The 27,423-nt window shown below is 37.3% G+C and overlaps 1 protein-coding gene and 2 long non-coding RNA genes across 4 annotated transcripts; 1 reads left to right on the top strand and 2 right to left on the bottom strand.

Moving 5' to 3' along the window:
• Positions 1-950: 950 nt before the first annotated feature.
• Positions 951-3,723, bottom strand: LOC131013575 (uncharacterized). The gene is made up of 3 exons (XR_009097735.1): positions 3,270-3,723; positions 1,777-1,860; positions 951-1,176 (listed from the first exon to the last, which is right to left on the bottom strand). It is a non-coding gene; the product is annotated as an uncharacterized LOC131013575 (long non-coding RNA).
• Positions 3,724-10,908: 7,185 nt separating this feature from the next.
• LOC131013574 (uncharacterized) lies at positions 10,909-13,682 on the bottom strand. Its single transcript, XR_009097734.1, has 3 exons — positions 13,229-13,682; positions 11,736-11,819; positions 10,909-11,134 (listed from the first exon to the last, which is right to left on the bottom strand). It is a non-coding gene; the product is annotated as an uncharacterized LOC131013574 (long non-coding RNA).
• A 10,157-nt stretch (positions 13,683-23,839) lies between these two features.
• On the top strand, positions 23,840-26,502 carry LOC131013572 (coatomer subunit zeta-1-like). Of its 2 annotated transcripts, none has more exons than XM_057941698.1 (7): positions 23,840-24,008; positions 24,702-24,861; positions 25,296-25,443; positions 25,540-25,617; positions 26,049-26,133; positions 26,216-26,310; positions 26,437-26,502. In XM_057941698.1, the coding sequence occupies exons 1-6, from the start codon at positions 24,006-24,008 to the stop codon at positions 26,273-26,275; spliced, it is 534 nt and encodes a 177-aa protein (XP_057797681.1). In that variant the 5' UTR covers positions 23,840-24,005; the 3' UTR covers positions 26,276-26,310; positions 26,437-26,502. The 2 variants fall into 2 exon arrangements, with proteins under 2 accessions (XP_057797681.1, XP_057797680.1); XM_057941697.1 differs by having other exon boundaries at positions 23,860-24,008; positions 26,388-26,502.
• Positions 26,503-27,423: the final 921 nt, after the last annotated feature.

Below are 27,423 nucleotides of genomic sequence, written 5' to 3'. Positions count from 1 at the left end.
TGTATACGAACATCTAACGAGTCGAGCTCTAGCTCGAGCTCAAGCTCGAATTCAAGATTATCGAGTATCACACGAGTCGAACTCGAACTGAGCTCGAGCTCGGTAAGTGGGTGACAGGCCGAGTGATCACTAATTTATTAGCAATTAAACTGGTAACTAACACAGCGCAATTGTAGTAATAAATAGCAATCGAGTATCGTATCCCCAGGGACTGATAAACGAAATTATTCTAAGTACTCCTAATCTAAACCATCACAGTAGGCAATCGATATAGGAAGAAGATTTAATCAAAACTAAATTGCAAACAATAGCAAATAAAATTCAGGTAAGAAATCTAATGATAAACAATTGATCATTGGGAAGTAAATTCATTAACCAAATTCACATAATCAATCTATTAATCCTAATTACCAGTTTAACCCAGTTATGATGAGAAATCACTTATTTAATCAAATACCATCGTCAGAGCAACAAAGATCGTAGATTAATAAATTATCTATCTCCGCCAGGTCTCAAGATAATCTACTAACTCCCAATAGCTCCTAAGAATGGCTCCCTATGATCCACCTATCTCCGTCAGGTCTCAAGGTTAAAATCATATCATACATTCCTGAATTCGCTAAACAGTTATCTCCGTCAGGTCTCAAACCAAATAGCTACAATGCAAACTATTGATCAAGTAATTCGCAATAATTCAAGCACCAGGAATTATGAATCATAAATTGGAAGACAAATATATATTAACAAATTAATCACATGAATCTAATTAACTATTTGCAAACTTGTCACAGCCCGCCCTAACTAAGGATAGTTAAGCCGAGTGATCTACGACTAGGGATGGGGTTAAAGAAGAAGGGGAAGAAAAGGGGCGTCATTTATAGCCGTAAAACTTACTCATCTTAATAAAACTCGTCATTTTTATTCATGAATACTCAATTGAAAATAGTCTATGAAAGACAGCATAAAACTTAATTAATATCATTAATCAAGTTATACATCATATGAAACCATTCTCTTAAGACTCAAAGTATGACATAACATACTATAACATCAACAACATCTTGCAGCGGAAAGTAGCTAGACATATGTATGAAGACATATTCTAGACAGGTTAACTATTTATTAACAACCTTGGAGACTCCGCTCATTGCAGCACCATCATCACATCAGCTCAACCTGCACATTTAGAAAACATATGCAGGGCTGAGTACAAAAGCACTCAGTGGGCACGTATGCCTAGGTATAAAAATACATGCTTCAAAACTGTAAATTGTCATGCCATCATAAACAGTACAGCAAGGGAGTTTTTCGCTAAAAAGGCCCAAGCTTACTAAGTTCATTTGTGATTCTTAAAGTTCGTCTGCAGACTAAGTTCTCTTGTAATCTATCATATCTGGAACTGTGTGCCGGAGAGGTGGCCACCTCTCACGGTCACTTGACCGGCCAACCCGCTAGATGACTCACGGTCACTGGTGTACACTAGCCCTGGCAGGATAGCTATCAACTGCTCAGGACCCGGATTCGATTGCATCATTGGCAAAGCCAAAGCAGATAGATATCATACTAAAATTTAATCATTTTATGGCAAGACAACATTGTAATATTTTCCAGTTCAAAGATTTGTAACGAAATAACTTGTTCAAAGGTAGCATTAAACTCGTTTGATAGATATATAAAACTGAAATTAACAGTTAAATCATCTCATGCATTCATTCGTATAAGAGGCCTACGACACGCAGGGGATCTCTATATACGTATAGTAAAAGTAATGCCCACCTGATTGCAGTGTTTTGCTACTTAAGACAACGATTCTCTTTCCTTAGCGCGATAGGTTACTCAGACGCTTTTGTTTATTTGAACCTTTGATAACACGAAAACATGTGTTCGAGTGAATAATAGAAAAGATAACAACAAATGCAGTGAATCACTATTCACTCATTTCTCTAACTACCCATATTTCCTTAAACGACTATATCTAACTCATATACAATCGTTCTTCCTTTATCAAAATACTTCATGTACCTTTGAGGATGTAGGAAATTCCATTTTATTCATTTATTTATCTATTATAAATAAAGAATAATTCTATAAACATAAAACGTTTTCCTTTTCCCCATTTAATAATGCCAATCTCCAATATATATACATACACATCAATAGCTCATTTATAAACTAAAAGTGATATTTTATCAACAATAAAACTTTAAAATCCTTAATAGGAATTATTTTGAATCATTTCCATCTCAACAAAACTGTATAGATTCAACTTCAACTAATAAACTGCTTTTACTCCGAACTCGTATGGAGTCGAATTTTATTTCAATAGAAACCTCTTTGAGTCTAGTTTAATTGAAAAAAAAGTGTATTGAAAAACTCCAAGTAGTTTAAGAGATATAGCGATTTTCCCATCGCCTACCAGATTCGGCAGTTTCTGCCAACTGAAAGTCCAGATCTTTGAAAAATAGCAAACGTTTCCGGAATGACCCCAAATTTTATATGCAGATAGATAACGCATATAAATTTATACCATAAAAATTTGAGAGCTAAATATCAACATATGGTTACTGAAATAGTTAACTTAATCATCTGCCTCACGACAGTTTCAACAGATACGGGCAGTAGACTTCTCAAATTTTAAAAGGGTAGTAAACGAAGTTCAAATAACATGAAACTTTGTACAAATATTCACCACACTCCCATCTATACCCCAGAAATTTCCCATAATATAATAGAAACGGGAATGCATCGAAATAAGGGCGTCAACTTACCCTTGTCCAAGTGAGCACTAATGGAAGTTGTTCGTCGGGGGTTTTCTGGTCGTCGTTCCGCTATGGTGTTTAGCCGCGAAGGTCTACGACTTAGTCTACCTCGTGCGAGGTAGATCAGGCTACACAACGGTGGTTTCTCGATCCTTTTTCGTCGTAAGGATAGTGAGAAACGAAAGCCGTAAGTTGGCCGGTGGCTAAGTCGGGAATTCGACGTTGGCCGCCGAAGGATATTGCGGTCTTTGGTCAGGGAAAAACAGAGAAGGCTTCGGCCTTTCGATTGTTGGATTTGGTAGCCTGAAGATGGAGGAACGAGTACACGTTCTCGGTTCAGAGCCTAGTGGCCGGTCGGCGAAGAAACAGCCCGGCGACACGCAGGGGATCTAAATATCTTTTCTTGCAAATAAAACTCTATGGAATTACAGTTCATATGTTAATACGTGTAAACTTTTCTTTTGGATCATTCACTTGGTGGTTCTCTGATATTGAATAAAAAGGGAATACCTTGAATAGGTGTATGGTATTAGTCTCTGCAGATTTTATATATGGCATAGATTAGAAGCCAATTGTGAAGAAGAATTGAATGAGATGAATAATCTTCACTCTATTACTTTATAAAACTTGCTGCAGAGGTGGGAATGGGTGAGTTGAGATAGTGGAATAGGTTTTAAAGAAGCAAAATTCTATTTGGAGATTGACTTCAGAGGTGAAGAAAATTGTGAAGTAGTAGGTGAAGAAAATTGTGAACGTATTGGTGAAGAAAATTGTGAAGTAGTAGGTGAAGAAAATTGTGAACGTATTGGTGATTGGTTTAATAGAAGAATGAGAGGGATGTGGATGAATGAGAACCATATGTGCTTAATCTCATATAAACACATTAAGATATATAAGCCTAATTCTCATTGAAGCATAAAATTCACTTGAGCTTGCCTCTAACATAAATTAAATTACTCATGGGCTTAAGTAAACAATCAATAAAAGATTCATATTTAACACTTCAGTGTTAAATTCTCCACAATAAATTAATGGACTCAAAATATATTTTGAGTGCATCATCTATTGAAAATAAAAAAATAAATCATCACATATATAAATTATCAAATTCATATAAGTTCGTATTTTATTAATGGATGCTGATCCCTAATTACCATAATCAATCCTTAAATCAGTAATTTAAAAGTATATAATCCTTAATAAAAAGTCGGGTCATTACATACTATCCTCCTTAAAAGAAATTTCGTCCCGAAATTTGTACCGCAGAAAACAACTCTGAGTACTTCACTTTCTTGTTAGACCGTAGTCTATTCTTGACCATGATATATTCATAGGTCCCTTACTATCGGTATCGACTTAGTCCTTAGTACCTGAACTTCCCGATCTAAGATAGATTTGGATCTTCCTTCGTGACTCAAATATTGACTAATAACAATGTTGTTCTTATGGATCATATGTTTTGAATCGTAAACATTTTTCTCTAATTGCGACACATGGGATACATTACGCACATTCTCAAAGCTTAGCGCTAACGCCAAACAGTAAGTTATTGGGCCTATCCTTTCTACAATCTCGTATGAGCCTATAAAACGGGGTTTAGGTTTACCCTTCACATTGAGTCCAATGATTTCTCTTGATGGAGAAACTTTTATGGAAATTATCTCTCCACTTTCACATCATAGGTCAATTTGTCATTTGTCAACATATGACTCTGTCAATCATGGCCCCTATTTTATTCACTATCAAATTTTGACGGATGATTTCAATCATCTAGTCATTTCATCCCAACAAAGTGGTGATCTATATTTTCTCACGTGTAACGCCTCATTTGCCAACCTATCGATAGTCGATTGATAACTGGTATTATATCTCTCACAATGAGTGGCAAAAACATGTTCTCAGCTTTCACCCCGGTTTAGCTCAGTCGTCCTTAACATACCTTATTAGTAATTTCTATGTCATTTAAGCGGAACTATAACGACTAATATCTCTAAAGTATTCCTAAAGCAACTTAAACAGTTTGTAAGGAGACCCACCATTTCGAGCATGTAAGCAGTTAGCTTAAAATGCCGTTATAAACTTTTATTCATTCATTGAAGGAATCTCGAGTCATGTGGGCATTGACTACCCCCTTTCGTGACAACCTTTGCTTAAGTCTTAAGGATTCGAAAAATCAATCTCGACAAATCCATTAGTTCGTTAAGGGTTCGGTTTGTCCCAAACACGATTTTAAGCTAGACTTTATGAGCTCAAATACTCAAAGTAACAATATGATATGTTATAAAACCTTCACTTGCTAGCACGCAAGACATATTTCAACAAATGAGGTTACATCTCGTTTCATTCCTCCTAACTAGAATTTTTTTCTAGATCTTAATACATCTTAGTACTTCCTGGTGATAGTATAAGGGTGTCGTGGCTTTATCTTATTCTTAAGTTTATTGTCATGGAGATGCATATCTTCCCTTCAAAGAAGATAGCATTATTTGATTCCTCGTGGTAATTCTTGAAACTTCTTATCCTTATTCTTACTCTTAACTTCTCATCCTTCCTTCGTGCTCCTACCACAATTTTCCTCAAGCTGGGTGGTTTAATCACTTCTATCATCATCTTATCACATCTTAGACGAGGCCTTCCGGCTCACTGTATCATCTACTACATTGGTCTTGTCCATGTGATGGTTAATACCAAAATCATAATCTTTTTCGGGTTCAACCCATCCTCTTTGTCTCATCAGCTACTACAAATTCCTTATCAGGTTTTAGAATTTCTAGCACTACAATTCAAAATCATCAAAACTCTTTATCAATAAACTATCATTTATACTCGACACCAATTGTTCGAGTGTCAGATACCAACATTTATGTGCGTTATTCATAACTCTCACACTCACTCCATTTAGACACATAATCGATATCAAACTCAAATAATAATTTATATCTTAACAATTTATCATGCTCATAGTTCTCGATTAAATCTCGGACTTTGTAATTAAATACTAAATTCCAACTATAATTAATTAACATGCTTCTCTAATTTATTTACCTCATTTAAACTAATAAATCTAATCCATGCTAATTTCTCATACTTAGCCATTTTATATGCATTTCTCATGTAATTCAAAAAGCTCAATAACTTACTAATCATGCTCATCTCATAAATACTCAAATAATTCATATAGTCTTACTAACATAGCATTAACTCATATGCACTGCTAGTTCACTTACATGACTTCACATACTCCACATATCTCAACTTAATAAATCATCGAATAGTTAGAAAATTTGTATTTAATGGAAATAAATTCCAAAAATTTAAATACAAATATTTTTAACTAAACACATTGGCATGCTCAAAATAACTCAATTAAAATCGAGCATCGCTCGTCTCTGGCCTTATGACTCACGGCCTTCATCAAATCTGAACCTTGGTGTTTAAATTAATCTAAGTAAATTATACGTGCAATATTTAATAAATATAAACACATATATAAACTCAAATCATTCAATATGTTCCAGAAAATGCCACTTTCTTGAGCAAAACTCACACCTACTGATTTGGCATAAATTCGTTCACCCAATAGTACTTTTGTACATGGTCCCTAAATGTTCCTTATGTTCATCTTCATTCTTGGAGTCACTAAGACGAACTTATCCAGGTGAAGGTAGAATACTCTATCAATGATGCCCATGAATATATCTGGGCATTTGTTAGCCTGAATGGCACAACTACAAACTTGTAGTGGTCATAACCCGTTCTAAAAGTTGTCTTGGGTGATGACATCCGATCCTCAATCGATCTTGGAAAACACATTTGCACCTTTGAGTTGGTCAAACAATTCATCTACCCTCACTAAAGGATATTTATTCTTGAGTATTAATTTGTTCCACGCTCTATTGTCTGTGCGCCTTTTTAAAGTACCATACTTCTTCATAACATACAAAATATGCGCTCCTGATGGGAATGCACTAGACATGATTAAACTTAGGTCTAGTCGTTTTCTGCAATTGGATCTCTAGGTTCTCCAACTCCCTTGGAGTAATCTTGTTCGATGCTTTTGATACACGTGTCGATCCTGGTACTAGGTCGATGGTAAATTCTACTCATCTATTGGGTGGCAGTCTTGGTAAGTTCTCCGGATAATCATAATGAAATTCACGTATAACTTCTACGTCCTCAACTGTCCTTTCTGTGCTAGCTCATCCGTTTAGGTATACAAGGAAAACTTGGTAATGTTTCTTATTTATCACCTTCATGGCTTGTATGTATGAAATAACTGATATTCTCTCCTTATACTTATCTCTTGAAAACTTAATGCGTCTATTCTTGAAGGTTTGAAGGAGATTTCTCATTTAATGCATAAATCGTAGCATATAATTCTCAGCTAACCAGTCCATTCCTAGGGTTACATCTACGTTCCATATTGGTATAACATCAAGTTATTCGCTACCACCTTAAGTGATCTTACATTCAATTACAGGTTCATATAACTACGCGTTACTACCGTTGTCCCTTCTACGGGTGAAAAGTTTTTTTTTTTTTTTTTTTTGTCTTGACCACTTTGTTCAGTTTGAATTTGTGTCGGTTGATCACCGAGCATAACTACCTTGGCGTCTAGAGTTTTGTTGAGCAATTCAAAGTACGTAAACTCACCGTGGTTGGCGAATGCCATTCTTATCTCATACTTTAGGCCAGGTCGAAACTTCTTCAGCATCTATTCATCGATGTCCACCTATTGTGGGGCATAACGGATATGTCGCAGCAAATCTGGTCATACTTGGTCATAGACATCTTGTTTTGCTTGAGGTTGAACATTTTCGTTTCTTTCCACTTATCGCAGATATAAAAAAAAATATGTAATATGTGTCCGTCTTATAGTCTTACTAAGACAAGTTTGCTAACATTCTTGAGTCATTGCTTTTCTTTTGGCCTCCCACCAAAATCTGTAGATCTAGTCAACTGGAATGCAACATATGAAGTCGTTCTGGTGCGGTACAAAGAAAATCAAAGATTCTCTTCATCGTCTTAATCTAGAGTTTACCCTCAACTGGATTCTTAGTTTCATTGATAAAACAATCTTTACTCGAGAAAAAGTTCATCCATCTTTCGTGATGGTTCATTTCTGTCCCCACCTCGTTTCTAGCTTCTCATCTACCAGACATTCTATTTTTAAAAAAAAAAAACGATCATCAATACATTCCTTTTCTCATATCACATGTGTAACACTTTTTCCATGATTCCATCGTGAAATCAGCATAGACAAAATAACTCAAGTCCTTATTCTCAACCTTACGGTTTGTACTATAAATTGTTAACAAAAGGAGTGGTCGATAATAATCAGAGGAGAAATACTAATCTCAACTAATTTAGACACAACTGAAAGTCAATTAACCATGCTATAGTTTGGGTGACTTACTAAGTCAATATACTAACACTTCTTAGTCGTATACCTCAAAAGAATCTACTAGAACAACTCAAAAGTTGCAAAGGCTCAAATCTCGAATGATATAAAGTGCTGCAGAAAATTTGTTCAAGAGACTCAAATAAATAACCAGAGGGTAGAAAGGAGTAACTACCAAGTCGAACAAAATGACCTAGAGTGAGAACCCATCTGATTTTTTTTTTTTTTTTAAACTGAAGTTGAAATACAGGGGTTTATAAACCCAAAAGACGTCTACTGAGATTTGGATCATGTGGACTGGCCAGGTCCAACATAATCACTTCCCAGTTACACGGGAAACATCATCCCGAATTTGGTAATTCTGGGTCTTCTAAATTCTCATCATACTATACATAACAAAACTTAAGTTCACACCAGCAAGCTAAAAGCTTAAACTCAGGGTCCTATGTTCTAGACTCTTGTTTCGAAAGTTCAATATTTTTCGACTCTCCTCTCATGTTGCGGTGGTGGTGGCGGAGAATTATCCCGCCTATCTTTCACATCACACTCTTGATGACATCTTTGAGGCATTTTTGAAATCACAAAAGGAAAACTCAACTCGACCAACGCTCTAAGCATCCTCAAAACTCAAGTTCAATTTACTAACTCAACTTTAAGGAAACCCTCACGGTCACCTTAACATTCATCTGTAAGGCAATAAGCACTCACGAAATGCTAACAAAAAGACCACTCTGGTCAACCTAATATATCCATCAGTAGAATGCCTCTTTTTAGAGGACTTACATAAAGGGGTTATATAAACCCTACAAAACCATAGTATCTATCGTAATGTCCCTTCTAAACCGACACCATTAATAGTACTATGTCTCGGTCTGGACCTCTTACAGTAATTGCTACCAGTTAACTCATCTAGTTGCTACTTTAGCACACTAGGAACATCCATCTATTTAACATCAGTAGGGTACTATATTCGCATGCTTATCTATCATCATGTCAAAATCTCAAGTACCAGTATCTCCTAAGTAAGTTATATACATCGCAATGTAATTGCAACTAATCAAAAACGAGGGTGTACCGCGCATACTCTCAAGATCATCCTTAGCTCTAGCCTACATCGACTTCTCTTCTCATCCTCATCAACTCTAGCCCTCCTCGGCTACTTCTCATCCTCATTATCGTTTATCATTTTATCATCTTTGGTAACTGATACTTAAGGATCGACTCGATATCTACTACACTCTTCTAGAGTCCCTGGTAGAAAACAAGCATCCGGTCAGTAGATCCGCATAGAAAATCTGGGTATCTGTAACAAATCCCATCTCCTGTGGGTCCAATGCTCAAGACGACATGTCCCATCATATTGAGTGGCTTTCTTCCTTGCTCAATCCTACCACTCGATTGGTAGCACGGGGACTAGGTGCACGATGCCATCCAGTCTAGTAACAACCATAAGGCTTTCATCCTTTCATAGTCTATGAACATGTGTTTGAAAATTTGCTAGGGTATCTCTGTACCACATACTGTACGCCTCGTCCTCGTATCCGATCTTTCCTGAGTTCGATCTCACAACAGTCCACTTTCGTGCAGTGCCAACAGTCCTGGCCAACCTATAAGGAGAACTTAAAGGTGACTCTAGGAACTAACTCTACTTGGCTCCAGCAACAAAAATAAACAAAACATAACTTAGCAAAACTCCTATTAAGTAGTACTGTTATCTTAAAACTCAAGCTCAAAACATCTAAATTCTCATCTCGTCCCGTCTTTACTTAGTAGGGAATCTCTCTAAACAATGATATTAGATCCCTTAATCTAAATCATCGTGACTCAGTAAGACAACTCAACAATTCTCTCTCAAAGCCATCTCCAAAGACTATGGCTCATGATACCTCCTCAAGTACCATTAAGGTTGCGTGAGCAAAACTCGCGTCACAAAATAACTCAACATATCGTACAATATCTCATTGCAGCATGCTAATAACTCATCATTAATCATGCTATTATACTCAAGCTCATAACTCAAACTCATAACTCAAACCAACAAGTACTTAAAGCAATTGTTAATTCTCTCAAGCTTTAGCTCTAAGTTCTCATTTCATCCTTCTACTTAGTAAAAAAAAAAATCTCTCTTAACAATGACATTAGATTCCTTCATCTAAATCATCGTGACTTATCACAACTGCTCAAACAATTCTCATCACAAAACATCTCAAATACATCACATCATAACTCATAATTATGCATCCTCAATCATATAACATCATATGATATAAACGCTCTCATGATTCATCATGTAACATCAACATATGCTCTTACAACATAATAACTCATTATTAATCATGTTGTCATCCTCAAACTCAAACTATGCACCTTTAAAGTGTAACATCATAACTCATCATATAACCTCAACATCATGCTCTTCAAAATTTAACGTCAAATAAACTTTGAAATTTTACATACCTCGTTGAGCCTGGTGTGATGGTGCGCTGAGCTCACGGTTGTTAATAACTATTAGTCTAGCGACTCATTCTAGACTAAACTCAAGACTTCTAATTCAGAGCTTTCCTTCGCTCTGATACCACTTTGTCACAGCCCGCCCTAACTAAGGATAGTTAAGCCGAGTGATCTACGACTAGGGATGGGGTTAAAGAAGAAGGGGAAGAAAAGGGGCGTCATTTATAGCCGTAAAACTTACTCATCTTAATAAAACTCGTCATTTTTATTCATGAATACTCAATTGAAAATAGTCTATGAAAGACAGCATAAAACTTAATTAATATCATTAATCAAGTTATACATCATATGAAACCATTCTCTTAAGACTCAAAGTATGACATAACATACTATAACATCAACAACATCTTGCAGCGGAAAGTAGCTAGACATATGTATGAAGACATATTCTAGACAGGTTAACTATTTATTAACAACCTTGGAGACTCCGCTCATTGCAGCACCATCATCACATCAGCTCAACCTGCACATTTAGAAAACATATGCAGGGCTGAGTACAAAAGCACTCAGTGGGCACGTATGCCTAGGTATAAAAAATACATGCTTCAAAACTGTAAATTGTCATGCCATCATAAACAGTACAGCAAGGGAGTTTTTCGCTAAAAAGGCCCAAGCTTACTAAGTTCATTTGTGATTCTTAAAGTTCGTCTGCAGACTAAGTTCTCTTGTAATCTATCATATCTGGAACTGTGTGCCGGAGAGGTGGCCACCTCTCACGGTCACTTGACCGGCCAACCCGCTAGATGACTCACGGTCACTGGTGTACACTAGCCCTGGCAGGATAGCTATCAACTGCTCAGGACCCGAATTCGATTGCATCATTGGCAAAGCCAAAGCAGATAGATATCATACTAAAATTTATCATTTTATGGCAAGACAACAGTTGTAATATTTTCCAGTTCAAAGATTTGTAACGAAATAACTTGTTCAAAGGTAGCATTAAACTCGTTTGATAGATATATAAAACTGAAATTAACAGTTAAATCATCTCATGCATTCATTCGTATAAGAGGCCTACGACACGCAGGGGATCTCTATATACGTATAGTAAAAGTAATGCCCACCTGATTGCAGTGTTTTGCTACTTAAGACAACGATTCTCTTTCCTTAGCGCGATAGGTTACTCAGACGCTTTTGTTTATTTGAACCTTTGATAACACGAAAACATGTGTTCGAGTGAATAATAGAAAAGATAACAACAAATGCAGTGAATCACTATTCACTCATTTCTCTAACTACCCATATTTCCTTAAACGACTATATCTAACTCATATACAATCGTTCTTCCTTTATCAAAATACTTCATGTACCTTTGAGGATGTAGGAAATTCCATTTTATTCATTTATTTATCTATTATAAATAAAGAATAATTCTATAAACATAAAACGTTTTCCTTTTCCCCATTTAATAATGCCAATCTCCAATATATATACATACACATCAATAGCTCATTTATAAACTAAAAGTGATATTTTATCAACAATAAAACTTTAAAATCCTTAATAGGAATTATTTTGAATCATTTCCATCTCAACAAAACTGTATAGATTCAACTTCAACTAATAAACTGCTTTTACTCCGAACTCGTATGGAGTCGAATTTTATTTCAATAGAAACCTCTTTGAGTCTAGTTTAATTGAAAAAAAAGTGTGTTGAAAAACTCCAAGTAGTTTAAGAGATATAGCGATTTTCCCATCGCCTACCAGATTCGGCAGTTTCTGCCAACTGAAAGTCCAGATCTTTGAAAAATAGCAAACGTTTCCGGAATGACCCCAAATTTTATATGCAGATAGATAACGCATATAAATTTATACCATAAAAATTTGAGAGCTAAATATCAACATATGGTTACTGAAATAGTTAACTTAATCATCTGCCTCACGACAGTTTCAACAGATACGGGCAGTAGACTTCTCAAATTTTAAAAGGGTAGTAAACGAAGTTCAAATAACATGAAACTTTGTACAAATATTCACCACACTCCCATCTATACCCCAGAAATTTCCCATAATATAATAGAAACGGGAATGCATCGAAATAAGGGCGTCAACTTACCCTTGTCCAAGTGAGCACTAATGGAAGTTGTTCGTCGGGGGTTTTCTGGTCGTCGTTCCGCTATGGTGTTTAGCCGCGAAGGTCTACGACTTAGTCTACCTCGTGCGAGGTAGATCAGGCTACACAACGGTGGTTTCTCGATCCTTTTTCGTCGTAAGGATAGTGAGAAACGAAAGCCGTAAGTTGGCCGGTGGCTAAGTCGGGAATTCGACGTTGGCCGCCGAAGGATATTGCGGTCTTTGGTCAGGGAAAAACAGAGAAGGCTTCGGCCTTTCGATTGTTGGATTTGGTAGCCTGAAGATGGAGGAACGAGTACACGTTCTCGGTTCAGAGCCTAGTGGCCGGTCGGCGAAGAAACAGCCCGGCGACACGCAGGGGATCTAAATATCTTTTCTTGCAAATAAAACTCTATGGAATTACAGTTCATATGTTAATACGTGTAAACTTTTCTTTTGGATCATTCACTTGGTGGTTCTCTGATATTGAATAAAAAGGGAATACCTTGAATAGGTGTATGGTATTAGTCTCTGCAGATTTTATATATGGCATAGATTAGAAGCCAATTGTGAAGAAGAATTGAATGAGATGAATAATCTTCACTCTATTACTTTATAAAACTTGCTGCAGAGGTGGGAATGGGTGAGTTGAGATAGTGGAATAGGTTTTAAAGAAGCAAAATTCTATTTGGAGATTGACTTCAGAGGTGAAGAAAATTGTGAAGTAGTAGGTGAAGAAAATTGTGAACGTATTGGTGAAGAAAATTGTGAAGTAGTAGGTGAAGAAAATTGTGAACGTATTGGTGATTGGTTTAATAGAAGAATGAGAGGGATGTGGATGAATGAGAACCATATGTGCTTAATCTCATATAAACACATTAAGATATATAAGCCTAATTCTCATTGAAGCATAAAATTCACTTGAGCTTGCCTCTAACATAAATTAAATTACTCATGGGCTTAAGTAAACAATCAATAAAAGATTCATATTTAACACTTCAGTGTTAAATTCTCCACAATAAATTAATGGACTCAAAATATATTTTGAGTGCATCATCTATTGAAAATAAAAAAAATAAATCATCACATATATAAATTATCAAATTCATATAAGTTCGTATTTTATTAATGGATGCTGATCTCTAATTACCATAATCAATCCTTAAATCAGTAATTTAAAAGTATATAATCCTTAATAAAAAGTCGGGTCATTACAAAACTCTAGAATCTAATTAAAAACTTAGCCAGACATGGTAAAAGAAAACATAAACATAATTAATAAGAAAGCAATCGTAAAAACTGAATTATATAAAAACCCATAGTAAAACCAATGTAACAATCTTGAATCTTCAATCCTTGCAGAAATTCAATCCAAGCTCTAAAAACTAAAAGCAAAGAAAATTAAAAGCTAAAGAACTGAAAAACTAAAGTTGGGAACCCTAGATAGGTCAAAAGAAGACCTATATATAGTCTCAGGGTAAAAAATAGTGTTTGAACTCGAAAACAACTCTAAAAACGTAAAAACTCATAAATACGGACGTAACGGCGACCCACTCGGCGCCGAGTGGGTCGTCGTTTTGTGCCTTCAAAATCACTCAAATCGGCGCTCGCCGAACCTGAAACTCGTAGTGTAAAACAGAAACAGGGATATCGGCGGGCAACTTGACGGTCGCCGAGTTGCTCGCCGAGTTACACCTTCAAAATCACTGATTTTGGCGACCAACTCCAGTGGGTCGCCGAGTTTGGACTGCTGCGCGCGATGTTTTTGTTTCGGCCATATCTTCCTCTTTCGAACTTCGATTTGCAATTCGTTTGCGCTCATGAACTCCTCTCGAGACGAACTACAACTTCTATTTCAGAATATGTTTTCAAATTTGATCTCAAGATTCCTGTAAATTCCATCAAAGTTCGAGAAAGTATCATATTTCACAAGATAAATCAATATAAGCACAAAACAACTATCCAAACACTCAATTTATATAAAATTGATTCACATGAACATTAAAAACCATGGAAATGTGAGTATTATCACCAAGCTCGATCAAATTCAATAAAACAAAACCTCGAATTGAGCTCAAACACCTAAATATTTAAACGAGCTAAGCTCGAACTTACTAATATTTAACTTGTATACAACCTTATATCCTATATATGACTAGCAATAAATGCATCATAACATTAATTATAACAAATTATATTTTTAAATTTAAATGAATTCAAATAATTAATGAATATTATTATACAATTTTTAAATTAAAATAAGTAATAAAATTATTTTTTTAATCTATACTATATTAAAATGTCAATATTTTAATTTAAAATCAATTTCAAATTATTTCGAAATTGAAAAAAAAATTGAAAGTTTATTTATAAACTATATTTTTTATCTTTATTTTCCCTTTTTATCCTCTTGTTTTTTTGTTTTATTTCTTTCTAAAATTATGAAATTCGACAAATTATAAAATATTTAATACGCATATCAAACTAAAGATCACGATAATAACTTTAATTTGATATATTTTATGTAAATATTTGATTTAAAATGTAAAAATTGTATTTATTTAAAGATTAAAATATTTAAAAATTCTCTCTCCTTTCATTTTATTTTGAATAAATCTATTTTTTCAATTCTGTTCTATTTTTATTTTTAATTACTTTTTTGTCTTTTCATAATATCAATTTTTATTATTGTGAATTCTTCTTTATTTTTTAATGTTTTCAATATTCATCTTCAATATATTTAATTGAAATTAATTTTTTATTATATTTATAAATATAATAATTAAATTGATATCAATTATATATAAATATCCCTAAAAAGGGTCAAAATTTAAAATACCCACCTTCATAACTTATCTATCAAAAATACCCACTTTCACAAAACACATATCAACCATATCCAACTCATAATTAATGACAAAACTACCCATCAACAAATCCTCTACATATTCATTATCATATCATTCCATGTTCAAATTAAAACTAGTCTAAATAGACATTATCAGGCCCAACATGCTTCCGTAACACTTCGAAATAAATCTTAAATTTAAACCAACATTATACCTTTATCGACTGGTCTTCTTCAGGAGTCGGTCTTGTTGCGTTTTACGGCTCGTCTGCCCACCCGGCACGCACCAACCACACACTCGCAAGAGATGGTTGCAACCCTTCTCCTTCACTAAGTGTCGACTCAATGCTTTGTTGGAAAAAATAAAGAAAATATTTTTACTCAACCGGAATAGTTGGACAAAAACTAAGTGTTTATAGAGGAATTATATAATAATTAATTTATTTCATAAAATACTCCCCAAGGGAGGAGACTAACTTGTTTAGCTACTCATAGTAGCTAATACTTGTGTACATAAAAATAAAAAGGAAACTAAAACTAAAACGAAAAACTTTGAAAACAAGAATTTAAAATTACAAAGATAATTTTTCTAGAGAGAGGAAGTGGTGTGTGAAAACGTGTTCTGATTTTTCGATGATCTTCTTCTCTCCAGAGCTTGGGTTTATATAGAGGTTTGGACCCCTCTATTATTGCTCGGTAGTTGGCCTTGGATTCCTTCCTCGTGACCAGCTTGCTTGGATGGTGATAGCCACCTTCTTTTGTCGGCCATTATTGCCGACACTAGTTAGTGCCTTCACATGGATGGAGTTGAACCTTCCTTTATCTTTTGGTGAGGTCCAGCAACTTTTCCACCATCCTTTGTCTTCTTCTGATGAGTGGAGTTCCTGTAGAATTACCCACTTTGGTTAGTGGGTAGTTGGCCTGCATTATCGTCCGCCCACTTTCGTCGTTTTTCTTTTAGTGGGTGGTCCTCCTGTCTTGAGTCACATGACTCCCTTTTCTTTGTCGGGCCCCTTCCTTTTTTGGTGCCCGTGGTGCTCGTCCACGTGGAGTCTTGTGCTCCTCGTACTCGTCTGACCGGAATTTCTTCTTGTTAGGCTTTGGGAAGAAGCCTTTGCCGAATTCCGGTTCTTTTTGCGTTGGACACTCTGTGCAGATGTGATCTGTCCAATGGCCTAAATGAGCCATGTTACAGAATTTGTGATGGGTTTCTTTGCTTCCCGCCACCTTGTTTCGCCAGAGTGTCTGCCTCTTTTCTTCAAAGGCCTTCTCTGCGAAGCTTGTAGTTTTTCCTGTCATAGAATTTAACAGGAAAGATCCGAGTCCTGCATTCTGAGAGAACTTGAACTGGTACTTTACTTTGTCCATCTCTGTGAGACAGACCCATAGTCCCCATGCACGTCTCGTGGAGATTTGATCCTCCGTGAATGTTGTGACAATGGAAACTTCATGATTGGGTGCCTTAATTCGGTTTAAGGCCTCCGTGTCGGGTCTCTGAAGCTTAATAAAATGAAAAGCTTCATGATTCCCTTTTCCTGCTGGTTCTGGAGCTGCGCTGAGGAAGTATAGCTCCAGGACATCTCCCCGGTTAAGGGACTGGTTGTTCGCCCAAGCATCATAGACTGTCTCTTGGATCCACCTGGGTAGACCCTTGATTTCGCTAAATGTTGGCGAAGTAGTATAAACTGAGGCTAATGCCCCGAATTCATACCACTCTTTGACCTCCTGAGGATTGGCTCCGGTGGTCATCCATATGCGAGGATATTTTCCCGCAACATCAACCCGGCAATAGCTCGGATTGAGTCCTTTTCTGGTATTGAGTTTTTCCCATCTGGACTGGTACATCTGCCAAACAGGAGAAATATCAATAATATTAGTATCAATCTTAGATTTTCCCGTCAGTGGCCTAAGACTGATCTCTCCCTCTTTTACCCCAGAGGTGGAGGGTTGACATGTTGGTTCGGGCGGTGAAGCCTTAGCAACATCTTTTTCTCGAGGATCCGGTTTTAACACCTTAGCCTCAGAACTTGTACTAGGGGTATTGGAATCCCCTGCTACAGGTAATCCGGCCTGTACGGTAATGCCTGCTTCGATCATGGGAGCCATGATCCCGCGCAGGAGCGGCTTGTGGGTTGCATCATTAAGATTTAACATCTTTTTGATACATTCTCGTATGCGGTTGGTTACTTTGGATTCACCATCCGTTTGTATCCTTCCCGCTTGTTTGGCATGGAGTAAGCACTCTTGCCATTCTTGTTGTAGCATCTCCAGGTTGTCCAGGAGCTGCCTCTGGTACTCCATGATAGAGTCAACCTCAGTTGGCTCCATCTCTTGTTAGGAAATCTGCAAGAACATTTTGATCAGATTTCAAGATGACAATATCATAATCATAATATTGGCATTCTGCTTGCCATCGAAGTAATCTAGCCTTTTCAGGTTTAGATTCTATCTTTTTTGTTAAGAAAGCTTTAACATGCGTGTTATCTACTTTCAAAACGAATTTCTTAGCAAGTAAGAAGAGCGGCCATTTTTTGAACGCCTTTCTGACTGCATAAAATTCTTTCTCGTTTATGTGCCATCGCACAGCCTCGTTGTCGGAGAAGAGTCCGCTGCAGTATCTACAAGGTTCTTCTCCAAATGGAGTGATCTTTGTGAGCACAGCTGCCCACCAGGAATCACTCGCGTCGGTGTAGAGGACCAAGTCATCCTCGTCTTGTGGTATTGAAAGCTTCGGGAGATTTTTGCAAATCTCTTTCAACTTCTTCATACCCTCCCGATGTTCCTCCTTCCATATGAATGGAACATCTTTCTTCAGTAGTGGACTGAAAACCTTTCTGTGTTCTGCAAGGTTTTTGATAAACATCCCTGCAAAATTGACCACTCCGAGAAAGCTTTGGAGCTGCTTTTTCTCCTTGAGATCCTCCGGAAATCCCTGGACTTTTTCCACAATATGATCTTGTAGAATTATCCCAGATTCATCGATCTCAATCCCCAGAAACTCCATCTTCTGGGTGGCTATGACTGTCTTCTTTTCAGACAGTACTAGTCCTTCTTGTTGACAAACATCCGCAAAGATCTCCAGATGCCTGACATGTTCATGAATGTTTTTTGATGCAATGAGAATGTCATCAATATAAACAAACATAAACGAAGAATAATCTTTGAAAAGATTATCCATCTTCCTTTGGAATATCTGAGGCGCGTTGGCTAACCCCATTGGCATGACATTCCAGACATAATGTCCTTGTGGAGTTGAGAAGGCTGTGAACTTCTTACTCCTTTCTTCCATGCGAATCTGGTAAAATCCCGACTTGCAATCGAACTTTGAGAATACCCTTGCACTTCGGATGCAGTTAATGAGGTGTTCTCTGCTTGGGATGAAATATCCGTCAAACTCAAGAATGTCATTAATTGTAATTAATGACCAGTCTTGGTTTTCCTCGCTTGATCTCCCCATGATTTCTCACCAGAAATCCAGGACTGCTGTAAGGCGACTTCCCTGGTTCGATCAGCTTCAAATCAAGGTGTTCCTTGATTATACTCCTCATATCCTGTTGATCTTGAGTGTTCATCAGGATAGGTCTGAACCTTACAAACTCATGCTCCTTTCCAGTTTTAACTTTCAAGGTTGCTCTGAGCTGGTTCTTGTCCCACCATGCCAAAGGATCCTCATGGTAACACTTCTGAATCCTCCTTTTGACGTCGGCAATGGACACCTGTTCTTCTTCCTTGATATCTTGGTGTGATATCAGGGAGACTTTGAGGATTTGAATTTCTTCCTCGGAGAGATCTGGGAATCCCTCAGTTCTGCATTTGAGCAAAACTTCTCCGAATCTCCTTTGATCCTTCATTTGGGGTCTCCGGAGTCTGCCATCATCACCACGCTTGCTGCGGAATTTGATTGGCATCGAGCGATGAAAAGCTCCATTGAGCCTTTGCACAATGATTTTGTGATCACAATTAGTTGTGAACACTAGCCTCCTGGCTTCATTGTCTTGTATGTACCGCTTGAAGCTTTGCAGAAAATTATTTCCGAATAATATATCTGCTCCGGTATCATGGAAATAAATTGGTGGAGTTTTGACCTTGTACCAAGGTGTTTGTCCTGCTCCGCCGATCAATATTTCCGTTTGTTTTACTCCCTTTGATAAGAGCAAAACCTTTTTGGAGAAATCCCTTCCTGCAATTCGAGGTAGATCTTCTTCCACTTCTGCTGGAAAGACTCCTCGTTTTGCTGTACAGATTCCTGCTCCTGAATCCACATAAGCAGCAAAATATTCTGCTTTGAATTTCTCATATAACATCCCTACAGAGATGTATATTGAGAATGGACTTGTCATTGGATCATCACTCTTTGCCGTCCAATTGTGATCTCCATTCCTCCTGATTTCCATGACCATGGTTTATATTTGTCAAGGAAATCTCGTCCTAAGATCAGGACGTCCGCTTCTTGTCCGGCTTGGCCTTCGGTCTGAATTTCAAAACCTCCAACCTCCAGAGTTCCGATGTATCGGTTGTCTCCTGGATTTGCCAAATAATACAACGAACTACAAGGAAACTTGTTCTCCCTGTTTGTTGTATCAAATCTTGTGGAAACTTGTCTCCATCCTTCGGGACATTTGAGCTTGATTCTCATGTCCGGAACTGGTGTTTCCTGGATCGCCCTTCTCTCATACGAATGAGAGAAGCTTCTTGTTATATGCCCTGAAGATAGCCTATTTCCTTGGAATGATAACCTTGGTGCCCCCAATCTGAGACTCTGGGTATGGCTGAGCACCTACTTGTCTCCAATATCGATGTCGATTTCTCCGATCTGAGGAATCTCCACTCGGTTTGGATTGACTGTCTTGGCTACCTCCTTGAATATTTCTGGTATTTCAATAAATTCTTTTCCCAGAAATAACTCCGTATGATGGGAATTTGATAAGGCATACGAGACTTGATAAGTCAGTGAGTATGGCATATTTCCTCCCGTCATAAGTTCCTTCTTCTTGTAGTCCTGATAGAGAGTCAGGGCTCGACTGAAGGATGAATCCTGCAGATTATAAGCGATTTTTGGGTAGAATTCGGTTATAATCCTCTTGGCATAGAGGTTGCCCGAGAATGCTCCAAGAACTGATGCTCTAGCATCTCTGATCCTTTTGTCGCAAAGTGCGACGTCAATTGGTTGGTCTGTCCCTGGGGAGAGGGACGATTTGATTACCAACTGAATTGCTCCAATATGAATCCATTTCATCGTGCTTGCGACTTCTGGCTTCATTTTCTTAAGATCCTGCATAATATCTTCGGCAGGCACCAGCTGGATCTCCACCTGATTACTTGTAATCTCAATTGGAAGCGCCATTTCTCGGTTTGTAACACCAAAATAGACATGATGCTTCCTCTTTGATGGAATCAAGCTATTTAAAACTCGATTCAATCTCCCATTGGAAAACCCTTGGTATGTTTGTACCTCTCCGGTTTCCCTATTGAGTTTCTTCACGAGCTTTTTCACCACTTCTTCCTGTGGAATCAGAAAATGGCTAGTGAATCCATTCTGATCTTCCTTCTGGATGTGGTGGACCCCGTGTTCTTCTTTAGTCTGACTCGTCTCCGGTTGATCCATCGGTCATCTCCGAATCTTCAGAACTAAAGACTTCTTCTTGCTCATATATGCTCTCATCAGAGGATATATCTTCAAACTGATACACGGGTATCAGATTCTGATAAAAGATAGCATCTTCGATATCCTGTGTGGATTCGAATCTTTTTATCCCTTTCTTCTCGTTGTCGGGGCAATTGGTAGAGATATGCCCCTTTGCACCGCACGACCAGCAGTTGCAATCCTTGAAACTTTCATTTGCTTTGGCCTGAGTACGCCTGAAAGTTTTCCTCGCCGGGATTCTCTTTTGATTTGAGAATCGGTTTCTTGATGGTCTGCTCCGTTGGCCTGATTTGTAGGAGCGTGCCTTCTGCCTGGTCCACATAGTTCTTGGCTTCCAAGAACTTCTTCTGGACTTTCTTTCATAGGGTTGGTACCTATGTTTCTTTCGGCTCTTCCTTTGATACAGCAGTTCAGCACCAATCTCTGTTGGAAGATCAATGTTGTCGCATATCAATGGGGATTTCTTATTGAGTCTCCTCAATCTCTTGAGATTCCTCTGGTCCGCTGCCTTCTGGCACCATTCGGACAGCTTCTTGTGAACATAAGACATCCTCCTTGAAGCGCTATCAAGTGGATATCCTCCTGGTGATACATACTCATTGATGAGCATCTCTATCCATGGACTTGGAAACTTTGGGAAAAAGAGGTCCATGGCCTTCTGTTCTTCAACCACCCCCATATGGACATATAGGGTGTACAGTCGCAGAAATTCATCGAGAGCTTTTGGCTCCAACACCATCAATCTTAGATTGTAAAGTGCCTGTTGATATTTCTTGCGCTTCTCCTCTGCAGATCCTTCGAAAAAACCCATTCCCAAGAAATGGATTTTTATCTGTTTAGTAGTTACATCAATGATTTCATAAATTGACGTGCTACTGAACATCTCTTCCCTTGCTGGGACATCAATTTTATCCCAGTATTGTTTTGCCATGCCTGCTAAGCTAGCTTCGAAGATTCTGGCAAATTCTTTTTTGTCGTAATCTATTGTGGCAATCACGACCTTTAATGATGAAGCCCATTCGTCGATGAGACCCTCCCATTCTTTGAAACTGGCTTCGTCGAGGTTGAGGATCAATCCATATGGATGGATTGGTTCTAAGGTGACCTTTCCTACGGGAGTTTCCCGCATCTGAGGCCTCCGTCGTTTGGTTCGTTGGAACTGGCTTGTTTCTTCTTGAGCCGGTCCCTTCTTTGACGGTTCTCCTTCTTGAGGCTCGATTTTGGGCACCTCATCTCCTTGGTTCATCTTTAGATCAACCATATTGAGGTTAGCAAAAGATTCTGCTAACTCCTGTAGATCTTCTAATCCGATTCTGTCAAGGCTATTCATGATATTTGCCTTTCATGATTCGGATTATGTCCTTCGGCTGCAACTCCTTGGGTGCTGCATCAAATAGAGGTAGATACGTTGGGTCTTTGGACCATTGATTCCGAATTTTTCCGGAACATGGTTTTCGCCTTTCGATCTCCTCCACCCTTTTCTGGATATCACGCAAGAGGATTAGTATTTCCTCTTGTTTGAGTGATATTTTGCTCATCTCCATCGGTAGCTCATACAGCTTGTTGCCGTAATACTCCACCGTCTTTTGAATCTCCCGCAGGTTGACATTCTCGGAAGAATCTGGCTCGATCTTGTGGTAGCTTGGATAAGCTACACCCGCCTTGTTTTTTGGTTCCATCAATCGTGTGACTGATGGGCCTCGTCTCTGTTTCGTTCTATCGCCGTTCTGGTTGCGGCGAATCTCATGAGGTTCTCATGATAGAATTGAATACTCGCGATAATCTCGCGAATAAGCTCGATCTCTCCTCCTCATCGTAGGTTGGTAACGAGGGCTCGATTGTTCCATGTGAGATCGCCTATTAGGCGACTGGTTTCTTCCTCCAAATGTTGGAGAGAATTCCTGTATCGTACACATCTCGGACACTCGTCCGGATCCATAATTTTCATTGGAGTCTCCTCCCACATAGGTTAATTATAAAATAAATTAAAAATTACATAATTCCTCTATAAAAACCCGCTCTGATACCATTTTGAGAAGCGCGAGATCAATTTGAACAAAGATTCATTAAATTGGTTTTTGCTTAAAAGTACGTGGCATTGTCTCACAGTCCAGACCCAGATTACAGAGTAACCTATCGGGCACGAGGAAAGTTTCCAGCCGATATACCATTTAAGCCCAATTTTAATTTAAGAGAGGTTTAAGTATAAGGGTAGGAATGGTATTTCACTATGAAGTGGGTATTTTTCATAGATGTTTTATATAGGTGGGTAGATTTGATAGATGTATTATAAAAGTGGGTATTAAAAACCATTTGCCCATATAAAAATATAAAATCTTTTCTCGTGCATTGCACGTGTTACTTAAATTTAAAATAGGTTGATGAACTTGAGTACAGAATTATACTACTCCCTCTGTCCCGGCTTTTGGTATCCAGTTGAGAACGGCACGGGTTTTAATAAAGTGATTGATGTGTTGTGAGTGGAATAAGGGTCTCACATTTTATATGAGAGTTAAAATAATTAAAGTGGAGTAAGGGTCCCACCAACTTTTACCAAAAATAGAAATGGATACTAAAATATGGGACGGCCAAAAAAGGAAAATTGGATACTAAAAGCTGGGACGTACTAATTTTATTATATTAAATTATAATTATAATCATGCTATTCGACATTATCGATTCTCTTGTCGTTACACATTAGTGTAATCGCGCTCTCTCTATCCGTCGTGTTCGAAGCGAAGGGCGATCCAATCGCGATCTCTGGCGCTGCCGAAATATTCTCCGCCGAAAATGGTATTACTCTCTTTCTTTCTCTCTCTCTCTCTCTCTCTCTCTGCAGATACACAGTCAAAACCACTTATCCTTCTCTGCCGCCTAGAGCTACAGAGATTGCGGCTTTAGCCAGCTTAAGCTACTGATCTGCTCAGAGAAAATCTGATATTTCAGATTCACCATTCTTTGAACACTAGTAGATTGATTTAATTATTTCTCGTGCTTATAGATCTTACGTGAAGTGATGCCGATAAGGACAACGATTAATCTTGATTGAATTTCGAAACCACGATAATCTGTCTGTGATTGTGAAATTATTGAGAATCATTTGGTGCTTTGAGACACATTTGCCAGAAATTCATTGAATATGTGCTAGAGACTATGAGTAGTTTATCGGTCGATCTATTTGAAACGTTGAGGGTGCTATCTGATCTGAATAACCTGCTTTACAATGCGTTTTTCATGCTAAGATTCACGATTTATAACTGAAAAAATTGAGACTTTAACATGATTAGTTGATAAACTGGTGTTTATGTTGTCAATGAACAAACTTGCCCCTTTTTCCTATTATGGTGTATAAAACAAGGCAATTTGTGAGAATTGTTTTGCGTGGATTATGTTTTATAGTTCCTACATTCTTCACATATAATTGAAATAAATATGCAGAGTCTTGATTCTGCTCTGTTTTTATTTACATATGTTTCGTGTTATCAGGATTTCTGCCCTTCTGTGAAGAACATTATCCTTCTTGATTCAGAAGGGAAACGTATTGCAGCCAAGTACTACTCAGATGATTGGCCTACCAATGCTGCCAAGGAAGCTTTTGAGAAGACCATCTTTACCAAGACCCAGAAAACAAATGCTCGGACTGAAGGTGCTTTACGACATTATATGTTAATGAAACCATAGGGTACTATCCTACTAGTAAATATTTTTCAAACTATTTCAGTGGTGACTCTTAAGTTATGTTACTCATTACATAGGCTTCTGTTTGTGTAAATATGGAGAGGGAGTAGAATGTCGCGACTATGAATGTAAAAGACTTCCACCCCTGTGTAAAACCTGGCAGCTACTTTAGAAATTACATAATCTGTCTAGTAATGCATGCTTGATCAGTTGGAATCACATTCTGCAGACTGTCTTTCTGAACAGAAACACTTTGATATTCTCAAGGTCTAATGGTGCCCTTATTTGTCATTCAATATGTCAGAAGTCTTATCTATTTTAGTTTGCTTCATGAGCTTTCTAGTGTATTTTCTGTCTCTCACTCACAACCACCCTGCCTAACCTCTTATTACCTAATTACAGCGGAAATAACTATGTTCGATAGCAATATCATCATCTACAAGTTTGTTCAAGATCTCCACTTCTTTGTTACTGGGGGTGAAGAAGAGAATGAACTGATTTTAGCCACTGTTCTTCAGGGATTCTTTGATGCAGTTGATATCCTGCTCAGGTACACCACAAAATCTGATCATATTTGCATATACAGACATTGGCTTCTCTCCGTGCTTTAAAGATGCTTTGTTCATTTTCTGGCTGCCTGCCTCAGGGGCAATGTGGAGAAGAGGGAAGCGCTCGAGAATTTGGATCTCATCCTTCTATGCCTTGATGAAATCGTTGATGGCGGGTAAGCTTCTCTTTTTTCTTTTCTTTCTTTTCTTTCTTTTTCTTTTGCATGCCTACTAGTTAAAGATGGAAATTCAAATGGCTATTGTCTTATATGATGTATCTTTGGAAACCTAAAAATTTATATTTAGAAAACATCCTATAGTATTAATAAGCACGCATTCTTGCAGCTATTACTATAAGCCCTTAGTAGATGATTAATTAGAAATAGCCTAGATGTATTTGTCCTATGAATTTCTCCAACCCCTGACATGCATAGCGAATACACCATCATGTAGTCATGTTATAAAGTTACCGAACATGAAAGTGTGTAAAACAACTGAATATTTACTATTGTCAACACATTGCAGCAGAGCATGAAACCTCAATGCCTGAAAAAATGTTTTGTCCATTATCTATATTTACAACGCCTTTCACCTTTGATGGGTACAGAATTATTCTTGAAACTGATGCAAACAGCATCGCTGGTAAAGTTGCAAGTCACAGTATTGATTCTGGAGCACCTCTCTCCGAGCAGGTTTGATGGCTTCTTTCCCTGTTCCCAAATTTTATGAATCTAAATAACCTATTAGTGGTAACCAATCTTCACCTTTCTACAGACGATAAGCCAAGCTCTAGCGACTGCTCGTGAACAACTTACTAGGTCTTTTCTGAAGTGATGATATCGCAGAGGAAAAAATATATACGAAAATCGGTACCATCTCTATCATCTTGCTGAGTACATTGTGCTTTATATCTCTAGTGACAAACTTGACAACATTGTTAATCCAGCTTTTGGCACATTCATGTGCATGGTGTACCTTCACTTTTCTTGTTTCAGAAGTGCTGGCTGCAAGTGGATGTCGGGATGATTTTTCAAGAAAAATAATGATTGTTTGCTAACAAAGTACGATGTTTTTTTTTTCAAGTAGGGGTGAGTATTTAGTTATTCTATTTCTGGTCGGTTTTTACAAGAAAGACTATCACCACGAGATTGAAATAACTAAATTGCCTCAAAATCCGGCTCAACTGAAACTAACCGATGATTATTTCGGTTTTCTTTTCCACTTGTAATACGAATAAAAGTGGTTTTTATGAATGATAGTATTATTTTTTACTTGACATTATATATTAACTCTAATTCGGTCTGTTCGGTTGAAAAAAATCATTACAGTGAACTGATGGACAAGTGATAAGAGTAGATTATAGAACAATCAAATTATACTAAGGAGAAAAATTAGTGTGTTAAAACTACATTTGCTTTCCATTTGATAAGAGTAGATATCCATGATTTTGTATCAAATTTTCTATTCCCAGTCGAATTATCATACGCCAAATGAAGGCAACGAATTTGATCCGCCATAGAAGAAAAACAAATAAATAAAAACAAGGGTTAATTGCATATAAATTATTGAACTTTCAACAAATTCTCATTTTGCACATCAACTTTAAAATCTTTATTAAAATTACTTAACTATTAATTTATTCTCATTTTGCATATTTGCCCATTTTTCATCGTGGTGACATGGCATAAATATACTCGTTTGACATGAATATGCTTGTGTAGCATAAATATGATCGTATGAAAAAATAGAATTGACATTGTAATGTGTAGTTGGATGAAAACGACGTCATTTTAGACCCAAAGTTTGGCCGGAAAATAAACAAATATGCAAAATGAGAATAAATTAATAGTTGAGTACTTTTAATAAATATTTTATAGTTCATGTGCAAAATGAGAATTTGTTGAAAGTTCAGTAATTTATACATAATTAACCCTAAAAACAATGGGTGTACATGCCAAATATTAATCAATTATAACCAATTT

The sequence above is a fragment of the Salvia miltiorrhiza genome, chromosome 2 (assembly GCF_028751815.1).
Source record: "Salvia miltiorrhiza cultivar Shanhuang (shh) chromosome 2, IMPLAD_Smil_shh, whole genome shotgun sequence".
Taxonomy (NCBI): domain Eukaryota; kingdom Viridiplantae; phylum Streptophyta; class Magnoliopsida; order Lamiales; family Lamiaceae; genus Salvia; species Salvia miltiorrhiza.
The sequence above is the reverse complement of the archived record's forward strand: the minus strand, read 5'-3'. Positions and strand labels throughout refer to the sequence as shown.